The sequence below is a fragment of the Osmerus mordax genome, chromosome 17, assembly GCF_038355195.1.
Source record: "Osmerus mordax isolate fOsmMor3 chromosome 17, fOsmMor3.pri, whole genome shotgun sequence".
In the NCBI taxonomy this organism is placed as follows: Eukaryota; Metazoa; Chordata; class Actinopteri; order Osmeriformes; family Osmeridae; genus Osmerus; species Osmerus mordax.
The window spans coordinates 2,015,411-2,040,028 of record NC_090066.1 but is presented as its reverse complement, the minus strand read 5'-3'; the positions used below and the strand labels follow the sequence as shown (position 1 = coordinate 2,040,028).

The window sequence follows — 24,618 nt, the reverse complement described above, 5'->3', positions numbered from 1 at the left end:
GATATTTGGGAGGATGATCGGTCGAGTGTGTGTTAGAAAGACGGAAAGAGAAAGAGAGGAAATCCAGTCGAAAACTAGTAAGCGGATCATCTAACCACAATCAATCAAACAGTTCTTATGTAAACACCAATGTCTCACTTTAGTCTTACTATAGTCTTATGTCCATAATTAGCATTACGAGTTTTAAAGCAACTCATACTAATTGTTCTTTGTGTAAATATCTGTCTTTCAGCTGGACGAAAGCATCTAAGCGACCATTGGCAACCACACGCAATTAAATGATATACCTTCAAATGTGCCGGGCAAGGAAATTGTTAGTCAATTACACTATGTAGTGCACTCCAGTAGCTTCTGATAACACATTAGTCCTCTCAGTAGAAGAAGGCCTGTCATTCTAAATCACTGTTTGATGTCACAAGACGCCGTGTCTCTTGGCATCGAGTGGAGGGAAATGTCATTAATTAAACAGAGAAAAGGAGCTCTGACGAGAACATCAAATTAATTACATGTTTAAGTTCTGGAAAAGTAACAAAACCAAGCAAGTCTCTCTCTCTCCAGCGAGATGGGCATAAGATATATGCATCTATTATAATCAATAAAAAAATATTAATTGCTTAGACATTTGTGAAATTATATTATAGTTATATTATTATTATTATTAGGAAACAAGCTTATTATGGGATTGAAATGTCTCAATGAGAATGGGAGATGGGTCATCAGCACATGATACAGTGAGAGCCTATGACAAGGCAGTAAGCCATGTAAACACCTAAGGCTGCTTTGGTGTTATGATTTGCCATTAGCTAATCATTAACGGACTCTTGACAGTTGATTGGCTAGTTGGCTAAAATGAAACCCCTTTTCTGAAATGTTCCAAGGTCGGACCTCTCTGAAGCGTGTTTCTCAGCCGGAGTCTGAATGTTACAGTAAGATTGTTCAAACGTAAAAAAGAGGGAATAAACTTGACAGAGTGCTGTTAAGCTCCGAGAGCAACTTCTAAATCCGCCCTGGAATGTTGTTCCGGCTTGTATTCCAGTGTTGGTGTGCTCCACCGCCGACAGACGTTTAATTTCGTTGCTATCGGCCATTCCTGCGTTTGTTAAACTGTCGCCGCACAGAGCAAGGCTTTCCCAACAAATGTGTTATTTTAAATGAAATTGGGCAAACTGCTGTATGTCAGAGGTAAGGGGCGTTATCAAGCACATTTCACAGACCATTTCCTAATTGCCATCTTGGGCTCGCTCTGCGTTCAATGCTGCTTTGCATTCTGGTCCTCGCCGCTCAATTCAGAAGTCTCAGCGGCGGAACGGTGGCCTTGCTTGTGCTTGCAGCTCGCGCACCCGGAACAGCTTGAATAAACACAGCGAGTGGCGGGCGCCCTCGCCAAGAGAGCTGCAATCAAGGAGACCCACGGCGCCGGGCGCGAGGGAGGGAGAGCGGCGTGGATGTAATGAACGAGACGATTCATCCTTCCCCCGCTCTCTCCGTACATAACTTTTTTATATATATTTTTTTTAAATATCGGATTAGGAGACTAAGGGAAAGGAATTGCCATGAATGTTAAGCAGGATGCCGTGTACACTTAGGTGTGGTGACTGCAGCTCCTCCCTCTCTCTCTCCTTCACCCTATAATTACACTGGTTCTAGTAACAAACACACTTCTGTCATCCCATATTCCTCCCTCTGCAGAGCCGCTGACCCGTGGGCAGTATTTAATGATCTCTAAAACGGGTGAGTCGTCCTTCCTGATACACGACCTGGCGGTGGATCACAGTCAGGCTGGCTTCCTGGACCATGCGGGCTCCAGTAACGACCAGCGTTGTGGATCAGCAGCCCAGTTAATGACCTCTGGTAGGGGGACTGAGGTCATCTGTTGTCAGCCAATCAGCACGGAGGTCACGGAGGTCATGGAGGTCACAGAGGAATCAAGGTCACGGCCTGTGTGTGGCACCAGGTTGACATTCAGAACACACACACACACAAAATGTATATTTGGCATTAGCCTGCCACTCCTTTTGGTTACCCCTAACCCCTTCATCCCTCATCCCCTCTTCCCTCACCCACATCCCCTCTTCCCTCATCACCTCTTCCCTCACCATCATCCCCTCACCCACATCCCCTCACCCTCATCCCCTCACCCTCTTCCCTCACCCTCACCCCTCATCCCCTCACCCCTCATCTCCTCTTCCTTCACCCCTCTTCCAGACGATGCTGGCTCCTCGCCTCAAAGCTTGCCAGGCAACAGATGGATGAGACTCACACACACACACACATACTATCACACACACACTCACGCTCAGACATTCACACGCACACTTACGCACACAGACTTGCACACGCACACTTACGCACACAGACTTGCACACATATACTTACAACCACTCTCACACACATGCTCTAAAACACATACACTCACACATTCAAAGGCAAAACCGAAGTAGCAAGATATGTACACACTGATATGCACCAGGATTTCCTCTCTGGTGTGAATGCCTGCTCAGATCCAACGGGACCAGAATGCAATGAATTCTGATTAGCGACAAACAGCAGCATAAGCATAATCTCTGCATTTCCAATTGTTTCACCCCATTCTACATCATTTCCATAACAAGCGTGTGTCTGCTGGCCTGCTCAGAGATGGGATCTTGGGGATGTTTATTTCATCAGTGCCCCAGCCTTCCTCATGGTGTCTGACTGCTCTCTGAACACCCTCTGGCTCTGATCCCATCTGACACACCTAATACGAAGCCACTAATCGCTCAGTGACAACATAAGCCAAACCCTGGGTTTATAAATGACAGACAGAATTGTTATTGGCCACTGGGAAGAGCTTTCCCCCCTTCTCCTTCCTCCTCGCCCCCCCCCCTCTCTCTCTCTATTTCTCTCTCTCTCTCTCTCACACACTCTTTCTCTCTCACACTCTCTTTCTCTCTCACACTCTCTCTCTCTCACCTAAGAGGATCGGTCAGACCTTTTGATAAAGTCTGTCGCCCGGGTAACCAAAACAGAGGCTGAACCGCTTCAGCACACAATTATCTAACTTCCCCAGGCACCCTGGACGCTCCCCTCTTCCTTCTTCTCTGCCGACATTCTCTGTCTCTCTGTTTCTGTCTCTCTCTCCCCCTTCCTTTCTCTCTCTCCTTCTTTCCTTCCTTCCTTGAGAATGGTCTCCAAGACATACAAATGGAAGCACCATTTCATATAAAAAATACCAGCGTGCCCAACAACTTCACATTTTAGATGAAGACTAACTTGGTCAATTAGTATTCCTGTCACCCTGTAGCACGGCGGAAGATAATACAGTGTAATATTTGCAAATCCTCCTGAACTTTGAGCAGTGAGTTCGCGAACTCTGGAATTTTCTGTTGTTTTCATGTGATTTTCCATCTGTAAAGGTCGTGAGGAAGTGGAGGCATTAAGACGGCTGATGTAGGAAGGTGCCAGGCGCTCGCCTGCTCACAGTGCAATTATTGTGAGATTAGGGGGATATGTGAGAGGGGAAGCCCACACACAGGAGATGGAGAGAGAGGGAGGGAGGGAGAGAGATGGAGAGAGAGGGAGGGAGAGAGATGGAGAGAGAGGGAGGAAGAGAGATGGAGAGGGGAGAGAGATGGAGAAAAGGAGAGGGAGAGAGATGAAGAGAGGGAGAAAGATGGAGAGAGGGAGAGGGAGAGCGAGTGAAAGTGACAGGAAAGAGCAGTAGACAAGAGGGATGGACTCCTCACCCTCCTTTCTGCACCCTCTCCTCCCGGCCTCCCCAGAGTGGAGCCCTGGCCCCCCTCCAGGGGCCTCTGGCAGCTTGTTGTGGTGTTTGCAGTGGCCCCACTCTGTGCTCCACTCAGTGCCCCTGCTGAGTCCATCTGCAGATCACCACTTTCAGAGGGGTTGGGGGGCGTCTGGTGAAATTAGAAACCCCCCCCATCAGTATAACACAGAATAACCACAACCGCAAGAAGCAGACACAAAATTGAATTTTTTCTTCTCCCTTTCTCTCTCTCTCTGTCTCTCTCTCTCTTCCTCTACTCTATCTGTGTCTCTCTCTTCCTCTTCTCTCTCTCTGTCTGGAAGGACTTGGTGATCTTCTCCTCAGCTGTGTGTCGGAGGCACACAGCCCATTAAAGACAGGGCTCCTCCCAGTAGCACCCAGCTTGTGTCCCGATGAGAGAAGATGATGCATTTTTTAACAGTTGTAAGTAGCCTGTCTGCCTTCCCACAGACCCCAGACAGCGGTCTCTGAGTGATGGGTGCCATTAGAAACCTCTCTCATCAGTCAGTCATTGGGTTAATGATGCATCTCAACCCTCCCACCTCAATGGCCAACCCTAATCTTACCCAGTTAAATATGCATGAGCCCACCCACTGGGGATTTTAATGGTCCTTAACCCCCGCCCCCCACCTCCCCCGACCCAACCTCCCGACAAATGAGAGAGTGCGGCCACGTTGCCGAGACAACGGCGTAGATTAACGGGTTTTGAAAAGACAGACCTCTGATTGTGACTGAAAGATTTGTCAGCGTGTCAGAGGGTGTCACTGACCTCTTGAAGTTCATCGCCATCATCGGCTGCACTTTACATTTCCCCGATTGTCATTATTGAAATACTGTATGCACCTTCATGCACACACTCACTCACACACACACACACACACACACACACGCATTTAGAAATACTATTCTGTAGCCAGGCTCTATACACTGAGTATTTTATCATTCCTATTAGTCATTGCTTATTTGCATAATTACCGCATTGCATAATTACCGACTCAATTAACATACCTAGTTGTGTTGCATACTGCATGCAGACACACACTAGCAAACGTCTAGTTTTCCCTTTTCGTCAAAGCTATCTTCAGTCTTAATTGATCTCTTGGACAACATGGAAATACTAGCCTAGCTTTGCCTACAGAGTAATTGCATTTCTAAAATATTTTTGAATATTCAGGCCTTACCTTGACAATTAGTCTCATGTGATTCTGTGCCAATCTCCTGATTTGAATTTGCAGTAGATCCTGCTTCTAACGTTAAAGCAACACAACCGTCATGATAAATGCTGTAGCCTGTTGCGCTCCTTCCTTTCTTTCTCTCGCTCTCTCTCTCTCCCTCCATTTCTCCTCTTCCCCCCCACCTCCCTGACCGGTGAACATATTGCTGTCTGAAGGCATCTCTTTGATTCCTGTATGGATCAATAGTGAACATATGGATCTCCGCTGTTACAGCTGTGACAGGTCTGCCGTAGGAAGCATGTCGGAAATGACTAGTGCCGGCGAAACATCAGAGGTCGTTGGGAATCACTCTATACATGGAGTTAATGATGACATAAACAGAGACCAGGCCCTGCCATGGTGCCAGTGTCCCTCCAAAGAGCCATATCAATACATATAATCTATGCCCAATCAAGGTCATTTAAACAGGACACAAGGACAACACTGTGACTATAGCACTATGTCCTTGTCACTTTAATGTTCAATATATATTGCCATTTGGCGTTATTGCTTATTTGCTAGTCTCTACTGAGTTGCAACACAGTGTGTAACAAGGCAGGGATCTATTGACTATATTAGAATTGCTGGGCAAGCAGTCCCAAGGTAATTCACATTCACACCACAATCCTCAAACAACTGTTTTGCTAAGAGAAAACAAGGAACATTCCCTGTAACCAATTCCCAAAGGTGGGTATTTACTGACCTAGCGTTCCACTAAGAGAAATCGTGAGTATTTCAGGGTCTAAATATATAACACTTGTAGAGAAACAAGGAGGAAACACAAACAGTCAGATATTGTGATATATATTTTAGCCAGCAACTTTAAGCTTTCTCCGACTCCTTCCTCTCTAAGCTCTGCTCTGCTAGCGGCTGAACCTGCTAGCGACCGAACCTGCTATCGGCTGAACCAGCTAGCGGCCGAACCTGCTAGCGGCCGAACCTGCTAGCGGCCGAACCTGCCAGCGGCCGAACCAGCTAGCGGCCGAACCAGCTAGCGGCCGAACCTGCTAGCGGCCGAACCAGCTAGCGGCCGAACCAGCTAGCGGCCGAACCTGCTAGCGGCTAACCCTGCTAGCGGCTAACCCTCCTAGCGGCTAACCCTGCTAGCGGCTAACCCTGCAAGCGGCCAACCCTGACAACGGCTAACCCTCCTAGCGGCTAACCCTGCTAGCGGCTAACCCTGCTAACGGCTAACCCTGCTAACAGCTAACCCTGCTAACCCTGACCTCTATTAGCAGATGATGTCTCTGTTTGGGTAGCAAGCTGAATTAGCGTGGTTCACCACACAGCTTCCATCCAAGCACCACAAATTAACTAATCACATAACCCAGGGATCAGGCTACATGGCACCCATTAGGGCTGCAATCTCATGATCTCACGTCCACGGTTTAGGAAGCTATTCGAGTGTGGAGACGGGCAATCAGGGGAAGATGGGGGAGGGGCTGTTGCAGGGTACAGGGAAGACAAGAAAGGTATAGAAAAATAGAGGAAAACAGAGATGATAGTAACAGAACGTAATCTCCTAATGTAGGTAGACAGATCGATGGAGGGAGGGACTTGTTGCACTGGACAATACAATCCTGTACCATTTGTATTTTTTGTAATATTTGTATTTTTATATTGTAAATTACTGCAACTTATATTTTATATTTTATTGTATAGTTTATTTTAACCTAATTCCATTGCTAGTTATGTACCCTTAGTTTTCTAGTTATGTACCCTTAGTATAGTTAGTCCTCATATTTAAATTTTTGATTCCTATATGTTTAATGTTTGCACCTTCCTGCCAAAGCAAATTCCTTGTCTGTGCAAACTTTCATGGTGAATAAAACCCATCCTGATTCTGATTCTGATGAATCCCATGGCCTCCCCAGCTCACCTCTTATGGACGTGCCCCGGGCCACCGAGGGTGCACCGCTGTTCGGTCTACAGCCACGCCCCCCTGAGAATGACCAGGAGTATAATGACACGCTGTTTACTCACAGCCTACAGAGGTAGCTACTGTCCTCACCAGCCTTCATGTCAGCCTCTCCTGCTCCTGGTTTATTATCGAGCTCGATCTCTCCCTCCCTCTCTCTCTCTTTGTCTCTCTCCCTCCCTCCCTCCCTCTCTCTCTCTCTGTCTCTCTCCCTCCCTCTGTCTCTCTCCCTCTCTCTCTCTCTCTCTGTCTCTCCCTCTCTCTCTCTCCCTCTCTCTCTTTCTTGCTCTCTCCCTTCTTGTTTATCTAAATTGCAAAAAGATACCACGAAGATAGAAAGAATCATCTTTCAAGACATTATCATTTGTTATTTTTCACATTTGGCCAATCAATGCTTGAGGTGGGCGGCGGGGAGGGGGGGGGGCAGGGGGAGAGATCGGCAGGGCCATCAATCATGGTAAAGTATCGCCCAATGACAACGGGAAGGTCTCTGCCTCTTTTTGACTGACTTGATTGATGTGTTTTGAAGAGTGGAGAGAGAGAGGCAGTGTGTCAAAACTCCTCCATTGTTGGAAAATGCCAAGATCACATATCAGCCCCTTCAGGAGTTCCATCTGAGCCCTGGATTAAAGTCAGAATCAAAACCTTGCTCCAGTCAAAAAAAAAACTCTGGAAAACTAATGTGTTTTTGCTTCGAATTTAGACAGCCCTCTTTGGGATGAAGTTGTCACTAAGTAGAAACTGGTCACAAAAGTTTACCACCGGAGATGTCGTATATATGCTTTCTATTCCGATTATTTGATCAAATGTTCTGCTTTGCTTGAACAGTGGGGCTGAATACCTAGCTCTCTGCTCTGCATCGTAACACTGATTGACACTAGAGACCCAGTATTTAGCAGGCTCAACCTAATTTGGGGGTGGGAACACCCCAATGACTTCTTACATGTCAAAGACCTGTCTGAAACCAATCTACAATATATGATTTAACAGCTCTTTGCAATGGGGGCTGTACATTTAGTCATTCAGCAGACGCTCTTATCCAGAGCGACTTACAGTAAGTACAGGGACATTCTCCCCAAGGCAAGTAGGGTGAAGTGCCTTGCCCAAGGACACAACGTCATTTGGCAGAGCCGGGAATCGAACCGGTAACCTTCAGATTACTAGCCCGACTCCCTAACCGCTCAGCCACCTGACTCCCGTCCTGTACACAGTCCAGAGTAGCCATTGTTGTAGAAATTGCTTGTGTGTGAGGCCGCAACCTCCGTCGCTCAAGCTGTAGTAGCAGGGTTAGCTCGGAGTGGTCCGGACCGTGTAATCCAGCTACAGGTCAACTCATTCCGCTCCCAGAGGTTCGTGTTCTCTGGAGGGAGTGGAGAGGACACTAATGTGCAGCTCTCAGTTCATTACCTGTGAACGCTGGTCTGAAGTAACTGTCAATCTCACCAGCCAGTCCTCCCTCCTCCCTCTCTCTCCATCTCCATCCCTCACTGCTCTGACTGCTCCACAGAGCTCCAGTCGACTTTTCCTCCCGGTGTGAGATATGAAGCCGGACGCGCTGAAGAGGAGTGAAATATGACTTCCAGGATGGTGCTTCTGTGTGTGTATTTCACCCAGCTTTATTGAGTTGACAGAGACAAGGCGTGCTGGCATGGGGTTCTGCTTGTCCACCGTGATGTATGTGTGGGTGGATGTGTCGCCCGCCCGCCCCCCCGCCCTGCCCCTCTCTTTGCTCTGTCTGTGGGCATTGGTTATGGGTTGTCTCTGCCAGTGCTGCTAGCTATGGGGGCAGATGGACATATTGTTCTAGAATTGTGAGACAGAAGTAGAATGAAAGGAACAGAATGTCTGGCTTGAGAAACTCCTATTCTGTATTCATTGTTTGGCCTTTCTGTATTCATAAAGGCAAAGACATAAATTGGAGCAAGTCGTTGAGTGAAATCTGTGCCTGTATAATTCTTAAATGTCTTTGTGTTAGACGGGTAAGACTTAGAATCATCCATATTTTAGTACTGTATTTGTGTTAACGAATGTGTTAACTGCCCTAATAGTCAATGACTTTTACACTAAAGTAAAGGCTTCAAAGTTCACTTCAATACATGTCGAGTTGCGCCCGTCAAGAAAAATACTAAAGAGATTTATTCGACTCTTTTTCTCAACCTTTTGAAGTCTGTCATTTTCACCTGGCATACCAGTGCTTCATTCTTTTCCCCCTGTTGATGAGGTGGCAAGGTGACATTTGAAAAGTGCATTCGTTCCCCGCTCTGCTGCGATGGAGGGAGCCTGCAGCGCTTGTCACTCTGTCCCCCCCCCCACCACCACCCCCTCAACACCCCTCCCCCCACCCCCCCTCCCCCCACCCCCTCACCCCCCCTCCCCCCACCCCCTCACCACCCCTCCCCCCACCCCCTCACCCCAACCCCTCACCCCCCTCACCACCCCCCCCACCACCACCTCACCACCCCCCCACCACCACCTCACCCCCCCCACCCCCCCCCCACCACCACCTCAACCCCCCCCCCACCCCCTCACAACCCCTCCTCACCACCCCCTCACCACACCCTGCTTGTTCCCCTCCCTCGGTCGTCCCCAAAGCCCCTTGTCCAATCCGCTGCGAATTACCTCATCGGTCGACACCAGGTTGATGTCATCCAATGCCAAAACATCACCTTCGACCCCCAGGTATGGGTTTGTCTGACCTCTGACCCTCATCTGAACACAAACTCTTTCATTGGGAAACAACCGATGTGTCATCACAGCGGCTGTGACAAGGTGTGTCACACGTTGTCACCTAGCCGTGACAGGATGTCATCACCAGCTCAGTTTGATCGACTGGTCGAGGGGCTGTCGCAGCCCAGCCCTTATCTCACGGCGCCTTTTCTTGATTGGTTCCAAAGCGCAAGTTTTATTTTTTCTGTTCGTTTTTTGCAGCCGGCTTGCCGATCTCCCTGGTGACAAATAAAGTTTGGCGTTCGGAGAAGTGAATTACTCAGTCAAATGCATCTCATTATGTGTTTGTGTTTGTCTCTCCAAACAATGGGGAGCCACATCTGATATTAGTTTATTATAATGGAGAGAGCCATTGTGAGGATAATTCTCTACTAAAATGATCTCTTAGACTCGGGCATCAAGCACCCGCCCCTTAAGTGCCCCCTAAGCTCCAGACCCTAGTTATTTCCTCTCATGAATTCTTAATGAATTGTGAAGAGACGGATTGTTTTTGGTTTCACTGAGCTGTTCGGCCATTTTGGATCTGGAATTAACAGATGGAGGCTGACAGTGAGCAAGATTTTTGCGCACCACGCACCTCTCCGCCATATTTCCTCGTCTGACAGAAGACAGCAAGGTGCCGGTCGGATGTGTTTTTTCTCACGGGACTGCAGTGAAGTAAATGTCAGACATTACGCAAATTTGTGTACCGAGGAAATTGGGAAATATAAATATCCAACTGGCATGTTGTCTACTGCAGTCACAAATAATGGAGGCTGCAGGTTTGCAGTGTGAGATGGGATTCAGATGTTCCCTTTCAACCATTCGTTTTTCTCTCTCTCTTTCTCCCTCTATTTCTCTCCCTCCCTCTCTGTAGGTCTCTCTCTTGGTTTCTTTTCCCCTTACTTATTTATCTGTCTTTCTGCTGTCACACCTTTAGTGTACATGGTTTTAATATCATTCCTAATGACGCAAGTTGGCGTCTTTTAGCATCAAACGCAGGTTTCCAAAAATAAGGTTTTAAATTATTTTTAATCCATCAAACCCATAAGTTTGTGTCCATGTTGTTGTGACATTAATAGACGCTCTACGGTGGCAAAGCAGTTAAAACGTTGTTTTTGTGACTTGAAATAGACATATAAACAAATGCCTCATTAATCACCAGCCCTGATAACTTCCGATAAGCAGACAAGAGCTGTGTTCAAGGACTCCGCCAAGGTCGTTTTGTAGATTGGTGATTGCTGTGTAAATCGATTACCAACCCCTTGCAGGATCTGTCAGCAAGCCAGGCAGCTTCACATGGAAGGCTTGTCTCTCTCTTTTTCACACTCACTCACACACTCACACACACACACACACACACACATCCTTGGTTTGGAGAAGCCTTAAGACTGTAAACTGATGGAATCTTTTTTCCTCCAAGTCCTGTTAGTCAGCTGTGCCTCTACAGCTGCTGGTGATGAACGTTCGGGTGGAAAAGAGAGAGAGAGTAAGATGGAGAGAGAGAGTAAGATGGAGAGAGAGAGGGATGTCTGTCTGTGTTCTGAGGAAGGATGGGCTTGTTTTGCTCCTACAGATGCAGGGTTATCTATCTCCTCCAGCTGTGCCACACAGATGTCACCCTGCTGCGCTGTCCTGCTCGGGCCTTCCTGCCAGCACTGCCCGCAGGCTTCTTAGTGTGTGTGTGTGTGTGTGAGAGACAGTGAGAAGGTTTTGTCCTTGCTTTTGAAACATTTGTGTGACAATGAGCGTTTACATATTCAGTGATGTCTGAGACAGTGAATAAATGTGTGTGTGTGTGTGTGTTCATCAATTTCATTCCCTCCTGTGCCTGTGTGTTTTGTAATCGTCCGTCCAGGGATCTGTCTCCTCCCCATTCATCCACTCCAGATAGCTGCTGGAAACAGCCCCCTACAATCTTGTCTCCCGGGGCAGGAACCACAATTACCCAGAGCGCATTGCTGCAAACAGCCACTTTGCAGCCAACCACCTGTGACCTTGCCGCACGGCCCAGTCAGCGCCGAGGGGAAGACGGAAAGCTTCCCCGGCCCGCGACCGGCCAACCATTGATTAAGGGAATCAATATTGATTAGAGGAGCAGAGGACATCTGGATGGTCCAATTTATGCACCCTCATTAATTATTCAAATGACCGAATCTGCCGCTGAATGGGATTAGTGGAACGAGAGGGCATTCTCCCTCCACCGTGTCCCCCTCTGGTCCTGTCCTCTGGTGGTGGTGAGGCTGAATGCGGAGGCTGTCCTCTGGTGGTGGTGAGGCTGAATGTGGAGGCTGTCCTCTCGTGGTGGTGAGGCTGAATGTGGAGGCTGTGTGGGGGATTATCTGCTGTGTTTCAGTCTTGTTGGGCCTCTCTGGTTCGTCCTTCTGTTTGTGTGTTAGCGTCTGAGGCGACGCGCGAAGGCAGCAAATGTCTGCCGTGGCACAGCCCCATGAGCGACCAGGGCCAGTGGGTGATTCATATTCAGCTTGTTTGTGTTGGTTTTGTGTGCGTGTATTGTGTGTGTGTGTGTGTCTTTGTGTGTGAGGGGATGGCACAGGGAAGGCCCCAGCTCATAGGCTTCTCTCCACTGTTTACTATCTAACAGGTTGGTAATGAATGAGGTGTCAGAGCCAGGAATAGCAGGACCACAGACCCACCAACACCTCCCGCCCCTGTCTGTCCTGATGTCATCCTCTCGTCCCCATGACGACCCCCCCCCCATCCACACCCTCATCCTCTCGTCCCCATGACGACCCCCCCCATCCACACCCTCATCCTCTCGTCCCCATGACGACCCCCCCATCCACACCCTCATCCCCTTTGTCCCCATGACGACGCCACATCCTTCTCTGGACAAGAGTACATTAACAATATATGTGAAATTTCAGGCTCCACTCATTATTACATTTACATCTAGTCATTTAGCAGACGCTCTTATCCAGAGCGACTTACAGTAAGTACAGGGACATTCCCCCCGAGGCAAGTAGGGCGAAGTGCCTTGCCCAAGGACACAACGTCATTTTGCACGGCCGGGAATCGAACTGGCAACCTTCAGATTACTAGCCCGATTCCCTTACCGCTCAGCCACCTGACACCATTATTGACTTCCTTTTCCGTAGATCAGGAAACTGCTTTTCTCCCGACGCTAAGTCCTACCTGTTGCTTCACAACCCTAATCTATTATCAACAGCGACATGATTGGAGATGTTAGAGAACAATAACACAATAATAAATTAAATGTAGTTTTCAACCAGATAATCAATTTGCTTTGATGTGAGGGCATGCGGGGGTCTTTGTAATAAGTGTGTCGGAGAGAACATATGCTGCAGCAGGCTGGAGAATCCGTAGCTCAGAATGGATTGCATGGTTGTTATTGATTAGGGCTGAAATGGTGAAGCAAATTTTGCAGCCATAAAGGAGAGCAGCCATGTCTTGACCTTCAGGGGAATGTGTGTGAGGTGTGTGTGTGTGTGTGTGGGGGGGGGGGATCCCTCCACATATGTGTAGGGGGATCCATGGGAGACTTTACATTTAGTCATTTAGCAGACGCTCTTATCCAGAGCGACTTACAGTAAGTACAGGGACATTCCCCCCGAGGCAAGTAGGGTGAAGTGCCTTGCCCAAGGACACAACGTCAGTTTGCATGACCGGGAATCGAACTGGCAACCTTCGGATTACTAGCCCGATTCCCTCACCGCTCAGCCAACTGACTCCCTGTTTAGCGTGAAGGAACACCACGCCCCTAATCTCAGGAAGTTGTTTGATTGTCCACACACAGGAGGGGTACTGGGATGGGGCGGGAGCAGGAGATGACAAAATGTAAAAGGCTTTTGAACCCGTACTGCAGGTCTGTAACGCACTTTGACTTTTCATACATTTGAATTCCTGAAATAGCAGATGTAAGTTTAACTGTTCATGAATCAGACACATTGTGGGCCAAACCCTACATATGCACAACACAATGTATACACAATGTATCTCCGTAGCTGGACGGATCAGGTGAAAGTGTCCAACAACAACAAGCTCAGCACGTTTGCTCTGACAGGAAGTGAAAGACGCTGTATTCCATGGCTGGGAGGGTTCTCGCCTCTCGTTGTCTTCGGTAGAGCCGTCTCTTGGCCGTGGCGTCGACGACTGCGCCGGCAGTCGTCACCAGATCTTTCTGTCGCCACAGCTGTTTACCAAGACCGACAGGACGGAGAATACCGGACTAATAACGGTAATTGCTCCCATCTGCCTGGGCGCAGCTGTCGATAGCCCTCTCAAACCATCCCCAGAATTATCCAAACTAGCCTCCGCCTTGCATTCTTATCAACTGGAGAACAATGCCCACTAGACATTCACAGTGCCTCTGTTTAAACACTGTTTTTTTCGCCCCTTGCAACAACTCAGATGAGGGCTTGGTAATGACTGGGTTTCAACTCCTGTTGCTCAGTCTGTGGTGAGGCTGTGCTGAATTTAAACCCCAGAAGTGTGGAAGGCTAGTATGTCTGGTTGTTCGGTTAAAAAACAACTGCCCGCTAACCGAACCAAGTAACACACAGGTCACCGACAATTCTCAAAGTCTCTAGGAAAACAAAATAGCTTGACGACCGAAAAGGATGGCATGTGAGTCTGGAAAACTTTTTGAGCAAGGAGACCTTTTGAAGGATGAAGGGGGACAGTGAGCGCAAGGCTTTTAGCACCTGTTGTGGTGTGACACCTTTCCACGTCCCTGGACAGTGTCCCTCTCACACACCCCGCTTTCAGCTTCATGCTTCAGGGAGTCAGTGAGAGGAGAAGACCTAACCATGACATGGCTGAGAGGCCATTAAAGAGAGCTGAAGCACACACTGTTTTTTTTTATATATATATATTTTTTAAAGCTTGGACTGAAAACACAGCTTGGTGTCAGTTCTCGTATAGTATCCTGTAGCGTTTGGGAGGTGAAACATGAAGTCTCTGAAAGCAGCGAACTGTACTTCCACTGCAGGTCTCCTGACATGTTCTAATGACACTTATGTTATATTTGGACAAAATGTAAAAAATCTCTGTGAGAATTTTCAAACGTAAAGATAGTTGTCTGTTGTGGACTGTCGATCTTTAGTGGCTCTTCTCTTGTCTGTGCCTTGCTTTGAGCGTCGTTGAAACAGCCCAGAAGGGTTCAGGTCCGACTCATGGGTGTCGGGGGGTCGGAGGTCAGCTTCTCCAATTAACAGACTCTTATGTTCCACCTGCCCTCATGTCCCTTCCTGTTATTTCCCTTCTCATCCATCTGTCCCTCACACCATCTTTCCCCGGCCAGATAACCCTCTCCCCCCCCCCCCCCCCCCCCCCCCCCCAGTGTGGGTGGATGAGGAGAGGGACAGAGGGAGGGGTAGTGAGGAAGAGGTAGGCAGCAGTTATGGGAGTGTGAAGACCCCCCCCCATCCCGCTGAGATGCAATCATAGCCAGGGCTCCATCATTGTACCCCCCTACCCCCCACAGTTCCTGCTCCACTCTCTCCCATTATTCCCAGTTCACTGGTTGGAATATTAGGGTGAAGCTCCCTCTCTCTCCCCCCATTACTACCAGTTCAGTGGCAGGTATATAGAGGGTGACAAGGGGCCAACTCAATTCCCCGTCCCCTTCACCCTCTCTCTGTTCCCTCCTCCTCTGAACTCACTCCGCTGGTCTGACTTCACTCGTTTTCAACCTTTCTCCCCTTCTTTTCTTTCTTTCTTTCTTTCTCCCTTCCTTCCTCTCTCCCTTCCTTCCTTCCTTCCTTCCTTTCTCTCCCTCTCTTCCTTCCTTCCTCTCTCTCTGTCCTCTCCTGCTCTCTCATCATGTGAGATGAAACTGGTTCTAGACGGGGAAATAAACGGAAACATCTGTTTGGAGATGTGGGTCTCTCCACAATCACAGCCTTATTGGTTTCAGGTGTGCGCTAATTGCTTCGCCTCTCAGGTGTGTTGGCTGTCTCCAGTTCCAGCTCCCCTGCCTTTAGCTCTGTGTATTTAGCCCATTTAACGGGTATATTTGATTTGTTGTAATTCACCCTGGGAGTCTTGTGTTTCTCCTCCAGTGTAAGTAACGTGTTGGATTGTAACTATGCATTTCCCCTATTTGATCTCTTGATAGACAGAGACCCTTATTTAATAAGGGTTTTCACCAAAACAAACACACAAAGCACACAGTTTCATAATAAAGTTTATTCTATATTACAAATAGTATTTTGTTCTTGACTGCAAAATAGGAATGCATTATATTTACATACACAGGTATACAATTAATTATAACAAAGTTAGAGAAGCTCGCCTTTATCACCCCAGGTTTCCGTAATCTCTCCACAGGTTACTCTTATCTCTCGTCAAATCAGATCATAGGAAAAGTCTTTTCTAACGTGTTTCTGTAACACCTGCTATAACACTGAGCTAGAAGGAAGTTTTTAGTTCCTACATAACGTTTAAGGTGGAAACTTTATCGGGTCTTTTCGTGCAGCGTAGGGTCAAGAGGTTGTGACCTTCGTTGCAGGAGGACGTAAAACAACGGAACACTCGGGAGACCAATTCACAATGACGAAAGATGCGCCGTCTTCTTCAGAGGCGACGCGTTGGGGAGATAGATGGCTGAGTGGTTAGGGAATCGGGCTAGTAATCAGAAGGTTGCTAGTTCGATTCCCGGCTATGCCAACCAAATGATGTTGTGTCCTTGAGCAAGGCACTTCACCCTACTTGCCTCGGGGAGAATGTCCCTGTACTTACTGTAAGTCGCTCTGGATAAGAGCGTCTGCTAAATGACTAAATGTAATCTAGCCGCAATAACATCACGCTTTACAGTAATGTTGGTGGTCCATCACAAATTGAAAATAAGGGCTAATTTTAAAAGGTATGTGGTGCCTATCATTGTAATCTCCTAAGTAATTTGAGTTAATCTGTTTCTTACTGAACCAATTTTTTTTCCCACCTTCTAAATGTTCCGTCTTGTAAATTTGGCGTCATTGCTGTTTGTTTGTGGGAAACATTGTGAACTTGCACCCCGGAAGCAGAGACACCACATACATTCACCACACTTCAGTCAGAAGGTTTTGTAGCTATGTTCCATACATTTGACACAACAGATAGAATGGATATGGTTTAACACATAGGAAAAGAAATGACCAAAAAAGACTACTTAGAAAATCTAAAAACTAATTTTCATCTGGGCTAGTGTGTCTTTTGACAACACCTGGTTGTCGTAGGTTACAACATTGATGGAAGCCATTCAGTTGGAGGGGCGTGTAACATGGCCGTCGGAAAGTGTTTAACCCTCGTGCTGCCTTCGGGTCACATGACCCAAAGGTTCATAACGAACCATCGTTGTGTTTACCCAATTTTACCCAATACAAAAACAAATAAAAAGATTTTCTTTTAACCTTCGCAATGTGCGGGGTCTGAGACAGCCCAACGGTTAAAAGAAAATGCTTCACTTTGTTTTTGTATGAGGTAAATTTGTCCCAATACGACGGTGGGTCACAATGACTGATGGGTCAGAATGACCCGAAGATAACACAAGGGTTAACAAAAACACTCAGTTACGTCAGGTCTGAATGAAAACATGTTTGTTGTACCCTGCAGGTCTGTGGCAGTGATGCCCACTGGAATCATAACGGCTGGAGATTTGGTGATATGGTTTTGTATGAGCGGAACAAGGTCTACTGTTAAAGATCTTAACTCGCCGACATCCTCAGATGAAACAAAAGACAACACGCGATCTACCAAGTTAACTATAGTAACCAATGCAACGAAAGGAAATGTACATGGTCGTCTTGCGGCCAGCCCCCGAAGCTTACAAAAATAATTTCAAATCCGTATGATTTTGAAGAGAAGATCTAAAATAGAAGGAAGATGTTGTTTTTTTGTCCAGAGATGAGAAACACAAAAACGAGATGCAATAGCAGCGAAGACAGGACCTGTCTACCACATGTACAGTAACATCACAACTGCAACTGACGATGAGCAGAACTTAGGGAACAGGGATGGAAGTTCAGATCAAATAAACACTTTAAACTGACGGATTTAAGTAAAAACAGCCAAGTGGTTTTGTAAAATCAATCCATGATGAATCCAAAAGAACCGTTTGCTTGTGAGCTGTATCAAAGTTCCTAGTAGTAGTAGATAAATATCTTTGATTGCAAGGCAGTTCCATTTCATAACATCCAAATAGGTCGACATGCAAGGGTATATAATATATCTGTTTTTAAGGTACCACTTTATTCTTAATAGCATCTAACACTTTCACAAAACATGGTAATGAGGTTTTCACATGGCGCGAACAGGATAAAGGTTCCACCTTAACGGAAGTTATAGTTTTAACAATGAAACAATCACCTTTTTCTGTCTTGATTCTCCCAAGCAAAAGAAAGAATAGAACACAATCCACGTCATCATTGCAAGGCTTAATTTTCTCGTTTTTCAATTTTTTTTTTCTCAAGTTTTATTTTTTAAATTTAAGTTTACATGCGCTTAAAAAGCCGATAAAGACCCAAGGTGGACCCAGGGTAGTCTTCACACATTCACATCACCACATGGGGTACGTTGTCAAGGCAAAAGAAAGGTCAGAGGTCAAAGGAAAGAAGGGTGGCTCCATTGTCTCTCTGTCCCTCCTAGCGAGGGATTCACATCCACGTGTCTGCTCTTCCAGGGCGTCTGGTGACGCAGACTAACTTGTTTTTCTAATTTCTATCACTCTTTTTGAGGCTCTGAGATGGCCGCCCGCAGAGGACGTCTACCCTAAACACAGACAGGAGCGCGGCTGCAGCGACGCACTCGCGGTTTGGGATCCACCTGGTCGTCTCCACTCGCTGTGCAAAAACAACAACTGAAGTCAACAGGGACAAGCAACGGGACAGAAACGGAGTAAGGGGGTGTCGAAGGCCAGAGAGGGGGGGTGGGAGAGAGGGGGGGTAAGGGGGTGTCGAGGGCTGGGGGGGGGGGGGGGGGTAAGGGTGTGTCGAAGGCCAGAGAGGAGGGTTGGGAAAGGGATAAGGGTGTGTCGAGGGCTGGGGCGGGGGGGGGGGGGGAGAGAGAGTGATGGACTATTCTCTCGGCCCTCGACACTTTGAGGTCAGAAATCACCAGGGGTTTGAGTTGGGATAATCATGTGTGTGTGTGTGTGCGGAGCCAGAACATTTTTTGTTCATTAAATCCAGGGGGTTTGTGTCATTTTCCTTTCCTTTGTGGCACTTTTTTCAAATACGTTTTCGCTCTCAATTCTCGCAATCCTTTGGTTTTTCGGCTGACCAGTCAAGTCAATCTTTTTGATTCCTTCCACCCGAAAGTCTCGTAGAAGCTCCAGTGAATGAACAACAGTCTCCCAGCGTGACCTGCCCAGGGAGAAGGCCCACAATCTTTAAAAACCTGGGATCTGAAGGAAGACTGAACTTAGGCTGTCACCCTCTCAGTTCAGTCCATCAACTACCCCTCGTTTATCTGGTCAGGTCGTGTCTGGAGCAGGTCCTCTCTGGACTCTGGACAGCAGTAATCCTGGAGTCGTCTGTGCTTTTGTTGACCGTCGAAGTGGCTCGGCCCAGGCTGAAGTCAGACCGCTCCTGGGGGGTCACTGTGGTCAAAGGTTGGTTGTGTGCTTGTCACGGAGGGGTCCGATACAGGAAGTGACCTCCGTTCTGTCCTCAGATCTTAATTTAGCAGTACCACGAAAGGAAGCCAGATGATGCAGAATAATACAAACTTTTTTATCTTTTCTTCTTTTCTCTAGGATTTCTGGAAGGTGTGTGGGGAGGATTGCATCGATGTTGCACGAAAAGAGAAGGAGTGGTATGTTGTGTATCCATAAAAGTAAGCTTCAAGTAGCTCGAAATCCACTCAAGCCACTACTAGTGTCTCAATGATACACTTCCAGCTACGTTGAGAGAACAATGGAACTGATGAAAAACTCTCAACCCTCAGATATGTATGGTTTACTCCTAGGAACAGTGTAAACTTGGAAAACCTTTCCTTGTTAGAGGTGGTCATTTGGTTTGCGGTCCTCATTACATTTTTTTGTTAGTTTTTTTTAGTTTTCCATTCTGTCGTGATATCGTATATATTGTAGCACTACATTGAACTGGACTCTAGTACTTTAGTTTCTATCCTATTCATAAACAGTCTTTGTGGTTTTCAAAGACTTAACTATCAGCAGTATTCTTGAAGGCAACATAAATGAAAGTTTTCTTTTCTCTCCCTGGAAAAGGGAGAATCGAAAGGATGCCAGTATCCCTTCAGTCTCCTCCACCACAGCTGAGTTGAGAAACCCCCCACCCCCCCATTGCATTGTGGGATATGCAGTGCCTAGCTCCACAGCCTCTCTAGTCTATGCAGCAGAGCGGATGAGAAACCTAACACCCGATCAGGAGGAAGCAGAAGGTCAAACTACAGGAAGTCCTCTTTGAAGAAGAAGAAAAAAAAAAGAGAAGAAGAAAAAGACCGGGACAGGAAGTGTTATGATGATGGACAGGTCTTCGCTCAGGCACGGCTCGGTTTCTGATGGGGTCTCCCAGTGCATCCTGGGAAATGCAGTCCTCAGCTCTCCAAACTCATGAAGGCGACCACCTGCTCCAGCTTGAAGGCCAGTTTCCTGGTAGCATCGTCCTGCTCCAGCGCACACACAATCTGCCACACACACACACAAACACACTGTAAGTCTTCACTAAACTTCCAGACGGCTACATTTACATTTAGCAGACGCTCTTATCCAGAGCGACTTACAGTAAGTACAGGGACATTCTATCCGAGGCAAGTAGGGTGAAGTGCCTTGCCCAAGGACACAACGTCATTTGGCATGACCGGGAATCGAACTGGCAACCTTCGGATTACTAGTAACAAGTACAAGTAACATGCTAACAAAGGGAAAACACTGAGGGACTAGCATAGCGAAAACGAGCTAGCTTGACAGCTGACTGCTGCTGAAGGTGTTTAGACAGCAGGTGAGTGCACCGCACTGGGGTTTCCCAGGGGGGAGAGCAGGGGTGGTTACCTCTTCGGCGTATTTGCCCACGTAGGAGTAGATCTCGCTGAGGGAGCTCATGCTGTTGAACTCGATCATGTGCATACGTGACTGCTCTGCTAGGTAGGCGTTCATATCCTGGTCGCTGATGGCCGGCATCTTGTTGATGTCTGAGTAGTACCTGCAGGGTGAACACACACACACACACACACACACAGAGTTAGGAGTCAATGTGGCTGAAGATCACGTTTCAGCCTGGGGCAGGTCTAGCCTCCTCCCTGGGGCAGGTCTAGCCTCCTCCCTGGGGCAGGTCTAGCCTCCTCCCTGGGGCAGGTCTAGCCTCCTCCTTGGGGCAGGTCTAGCCCTGGGAGAGCCTCACTAGGCACCTGGCCTTCTGAAACGGGCCTAAATGGAACCGCAGAGTCTAAAGGACACTTAGCGGGGTGTGTGAAACCCTCCCTCCACACACAAACACACACACACACACACACACGGCTGCAGGAGGCTCTCAGCTGTGTCAGGAAGAGTGCTGGAGGAGGAGAGGTAATCAGTCACTGTCAACAGCAGCTGCAGCGCCCCTGTCAATTCTTTAATTAAGGCCAGTCATTTACATTTTTAATTCCTGCACCGCTAAACCACTCCTGGACACCCCACATTCCCCGTTAATGGCTGGGGGGTGTGACGGTGTGTGTTTGATAGAGACAGTGTGTGTGTGACTGGGGGGGGGGGGGGGGGTTGCAGGTGGATATTGGGCAAAACTGTAGTTCTTCCTATGAAACAGCCCCCCACCCCACACACACCTGTGGAGAGCACAGGGCAGTGCTGGGGAGTGCCCGTGGGGGTGATGTTACTCAGGAAAACAGCTGTGTTTGGCCAAAACAGCAGGTCCAAAATACAGATATTCTCCAGATTGAAGTCTGAATCATTCATCAGTCGTGGGACAGTTTTCATGAATAAAAGCTTCATTTCATTTGTAGACGGAATGAGGAGAGCCGACGTCTCCGAGCCAACTCTGTCTCCGTGTGTGCAGTGTGATGGGTGTGTGTGTGTGCAGTGTGATGGGTGTGTGTGCAGTGTGGTGGTGTGATGGGTGTGTGTGCAGTGTGGTGGTGTGTGTGTGTGTGGCAGGTACAAGAGGCCTGCTGCAGCTCCTGGGTTTAATCCCTATCATCACCCCTCTCCACATTACTGTCTCACAGCTACCACTGCTGGGAGCAGGGACAATGTTTCAGTCTGGACTATATTCTGTGCACTGCCAGACTGTTCCCACGGAGACGTAGCGCAGACCAGAAGTGACTAGGACGCCTGCTCAGTTTGGGATCGTTAGCTTGTTTGGGTTTTCTTTAGCCGGGCAGCGAGGAGAATGGGAAGGCCTGAAAGGCAGAACTAGCTGAACGACGTCTGTGTTTTGATTGGCAGCCGTATGTTAGACCGATCACATGTCCTGTCTCTCCTCTCTCCCTGGCTGTCAAAACAGGGAGTGACAGGTAGGCATCATGGTTTGTGTGTGTGTGTGTGTGTGTAGTTTGGAGGACCTGTGGATGTGTGTGTGTGACAGTTTAATTTGCGTGTGTGTGACAGCAGCCTGGAGGAAGAGAGAGGCTGGGGAGAGGAACAGCACAGTAGGCTGGTGATGGTGAGAATCACTACAAACACATCGCTCAGTCCTCAGGCCTCGCAGCCACTTCCTGTTCCTGTTTCACACTGTGTGTGTTTCTGCAGTTTGAGTCTGCTTTGTCCATGAGACTAATGACCTCACAATCCGTTATATAGAATCAACTGGTGTCGCGAGCATGCTGTCTGTGGATGGGACACTATATAACAAAGCTTGCTTTCCTACTCTTGTCGCTAAATTGGCAACACTGTTTAACCGATAGTATTAACCGGTAAATATTTGTATTGTCGGTTAATTACGAGCATCCATATTTCCTCCACTTTCACTAACCATCGTCTAACATGAAAACCACAGCTGAAAACGATCATCAGTAAAACGATCATCGCCCTGATGATCTGACAACGAGTGTGTGTGTGTGTGTGAGAGTGTGTGTGTGTGTGTGTGAGTGTGTGTGTGTGTGAGAGTGTGTGTGTGTGTGTGTGTGAGAGTGTGTGTGTGTGTGTGTGTGTGTGAGTGTGTGTGTGTGTGTGAGAGTGTGTGTGTGTGTGTGTGTGTGTGTGAGTGTGTGTGTGTGTGAGTGTGTGTGTGTGTGTGTGGGTGTGTGTGTGTGTGTGTGTGTGTGTGTGATTACCATGTTTTCCATCTCTGCACCTCCCCAGGCTGCCAGTCCTTGTTATCACCCCCCTCTCTTAACGCCCCCTGACACAACAGTTACCTCTCCAGCCTCAGGCCAGCCCGCCAAACCACCAGACAGCGTCAGCTAGAACCTCCCGCCCCCCGCTCACCAGCAGGCCCACGCTAAACGGAACACATCGACATTACCCCATGGTAACATCTCCATGTGACCCAGCACCAGCTGCTGATAGGCTGGTTGTTAGGAAGCCTTAGCGTCGGCGCTCGCAGGCCCTCACACCTCCTGTGCCCTGCCAGGCTTCATCAAGACTTACAGTAAACACACCCTCATCCATATTTAAAAACACGCTCTCACACGCTCACGGAAACACTCGCATAAACTCTCACACAGATCACAGCACTATACCACCTGACAAACATATGCTAATGCTACTGCTAATGTCCCCTGCGGACAAACACACAGGCTGTATTTCTCTCTCTCTCTCACACACACACACACACACACACGCATGCATGCATATATACACACACACGTACTGGCTGTATTTCTCTCACACACACACACACGGAGGATTCATCACACTGATGAATTTTGGCCTGGTCTGAAATCCTTATTTGGTTCCACGTGTTTGAGCAGCACATCTATCTTGTCCCAGCGCTGCAGCAAAGGCTAACACATAAATATTTTTAACTGCTTTTACAAGTCCCCCCATATTTTATTCAGCATTTTCTCTCCCTACCAAATACGTTTAATAAAACTACCTTTTTAACAAATTACTTCCACTCGGGCACAGCCCGGTTCTGGGGAGCTGCGCTCGACTCTTCCTGTTTTCCCAACATGTACGTTCTCTCTCTCTGCCGGCTCCCTGCTAGCTGCCCACACCCATCCACACAGGGCAGCCCCACACCCATCCACACAGGGCAGCCCCACACCCATCCACACAGGGCAGCCCCACACCCATCCACACAGGGCAGCCAGACACCCACCCACACAGGGCTGCCCTTGTAAGCTGGGGTTGTCTTCAGACTTATCTGAGGGTGTGTTAGATGCGTCTGCCCTCACCTCTCCACCCAGCTCTTGTAGCTGGGGATGTCCTTGGCGTAGAGCAGCTTGTTGGAGGGCGAGTCCTTCCCCAGGCGGTGCTCCGAGGTGGAGCAGGAGTCCATGAAGGTCTGGGCCACCACTGACAGACAGGCGTCCGTGATGCTGCTCTTGTGGATGTCGAACACAAACTGGGGGTTCTTGATCACGTTCACCCAGAACCTCAGAGGTAGGCTGGAGGGGAGACAGGAAACACAAGGCAGCACGGCAGGAAGTTACACGCCATCCAAACAAGTCACTTCCTCCAATCATGCGTGTATCTATCCATGATTAAAAGTTGGGATATACTGTATTTTCATTTGCGAGTGACTGAGTGTGTGTTATAAAGACTGAGCTGCCCAGTACTCAGAAAGACATCCAGCTTTCCAGTCTATATTTAGCTTGTGCATCTACTGTATATTAGAGTTAAACAAGCAGGCTTGTTCAGACCAAGCCCAGCAGATGACGTCCTGTTGCATCCCTGCTTCTCATCCCCGTGACGACGGCCTGAGAGCTCATTTATTCAGAACCAGAAGGGGCACGAGGACTTGTTCACTTTGTGGAGCTCAGCCTGCCTCATCCTGTCCGTGTGTAGATGTGTGTAGTCAATTCAATAAAGGAGCTAATCTTAAAAGCGAGAGTCTGGCTCTCATTGTTTCTCCTCGCTGGGGGCCTCCCACCGACACTGTTCATATTGGCTTGTTTGTCCGGGCGGCCTATTTTGTGCCTGTCTAGAATAATAA

At 48.0% G+C, this 24,618-nt stretch overlaps 1 protein-coding gene across 1 annotated transcript in view; it reads right to left on the bottom strand.

Annotated features, from left to right (window-relative positions):
* Window positions 1-19,945: 19,945 nt before the first annotated feature.
* The window catches only part of plxna4 (plexin A4), a gene marked incomplete at its 5' end in the record, with an annotated part of 63,769 nt that continues 59,096 nt past the window's right edge, over window positions 19,946-24,618 (bottom strand). The window contains 3 exon segments of the mRNA XM_067254235.1: window positions 19,946-20,212; window positions 20,577-20,727; window positions 23,858-24,070. Of these exon segments, the coding sequence (XP_067110336.1) occupies window positions 20,123-20,212; window positions 20,577-20,727; window positions 23,858-24,070 (454 nt within the window).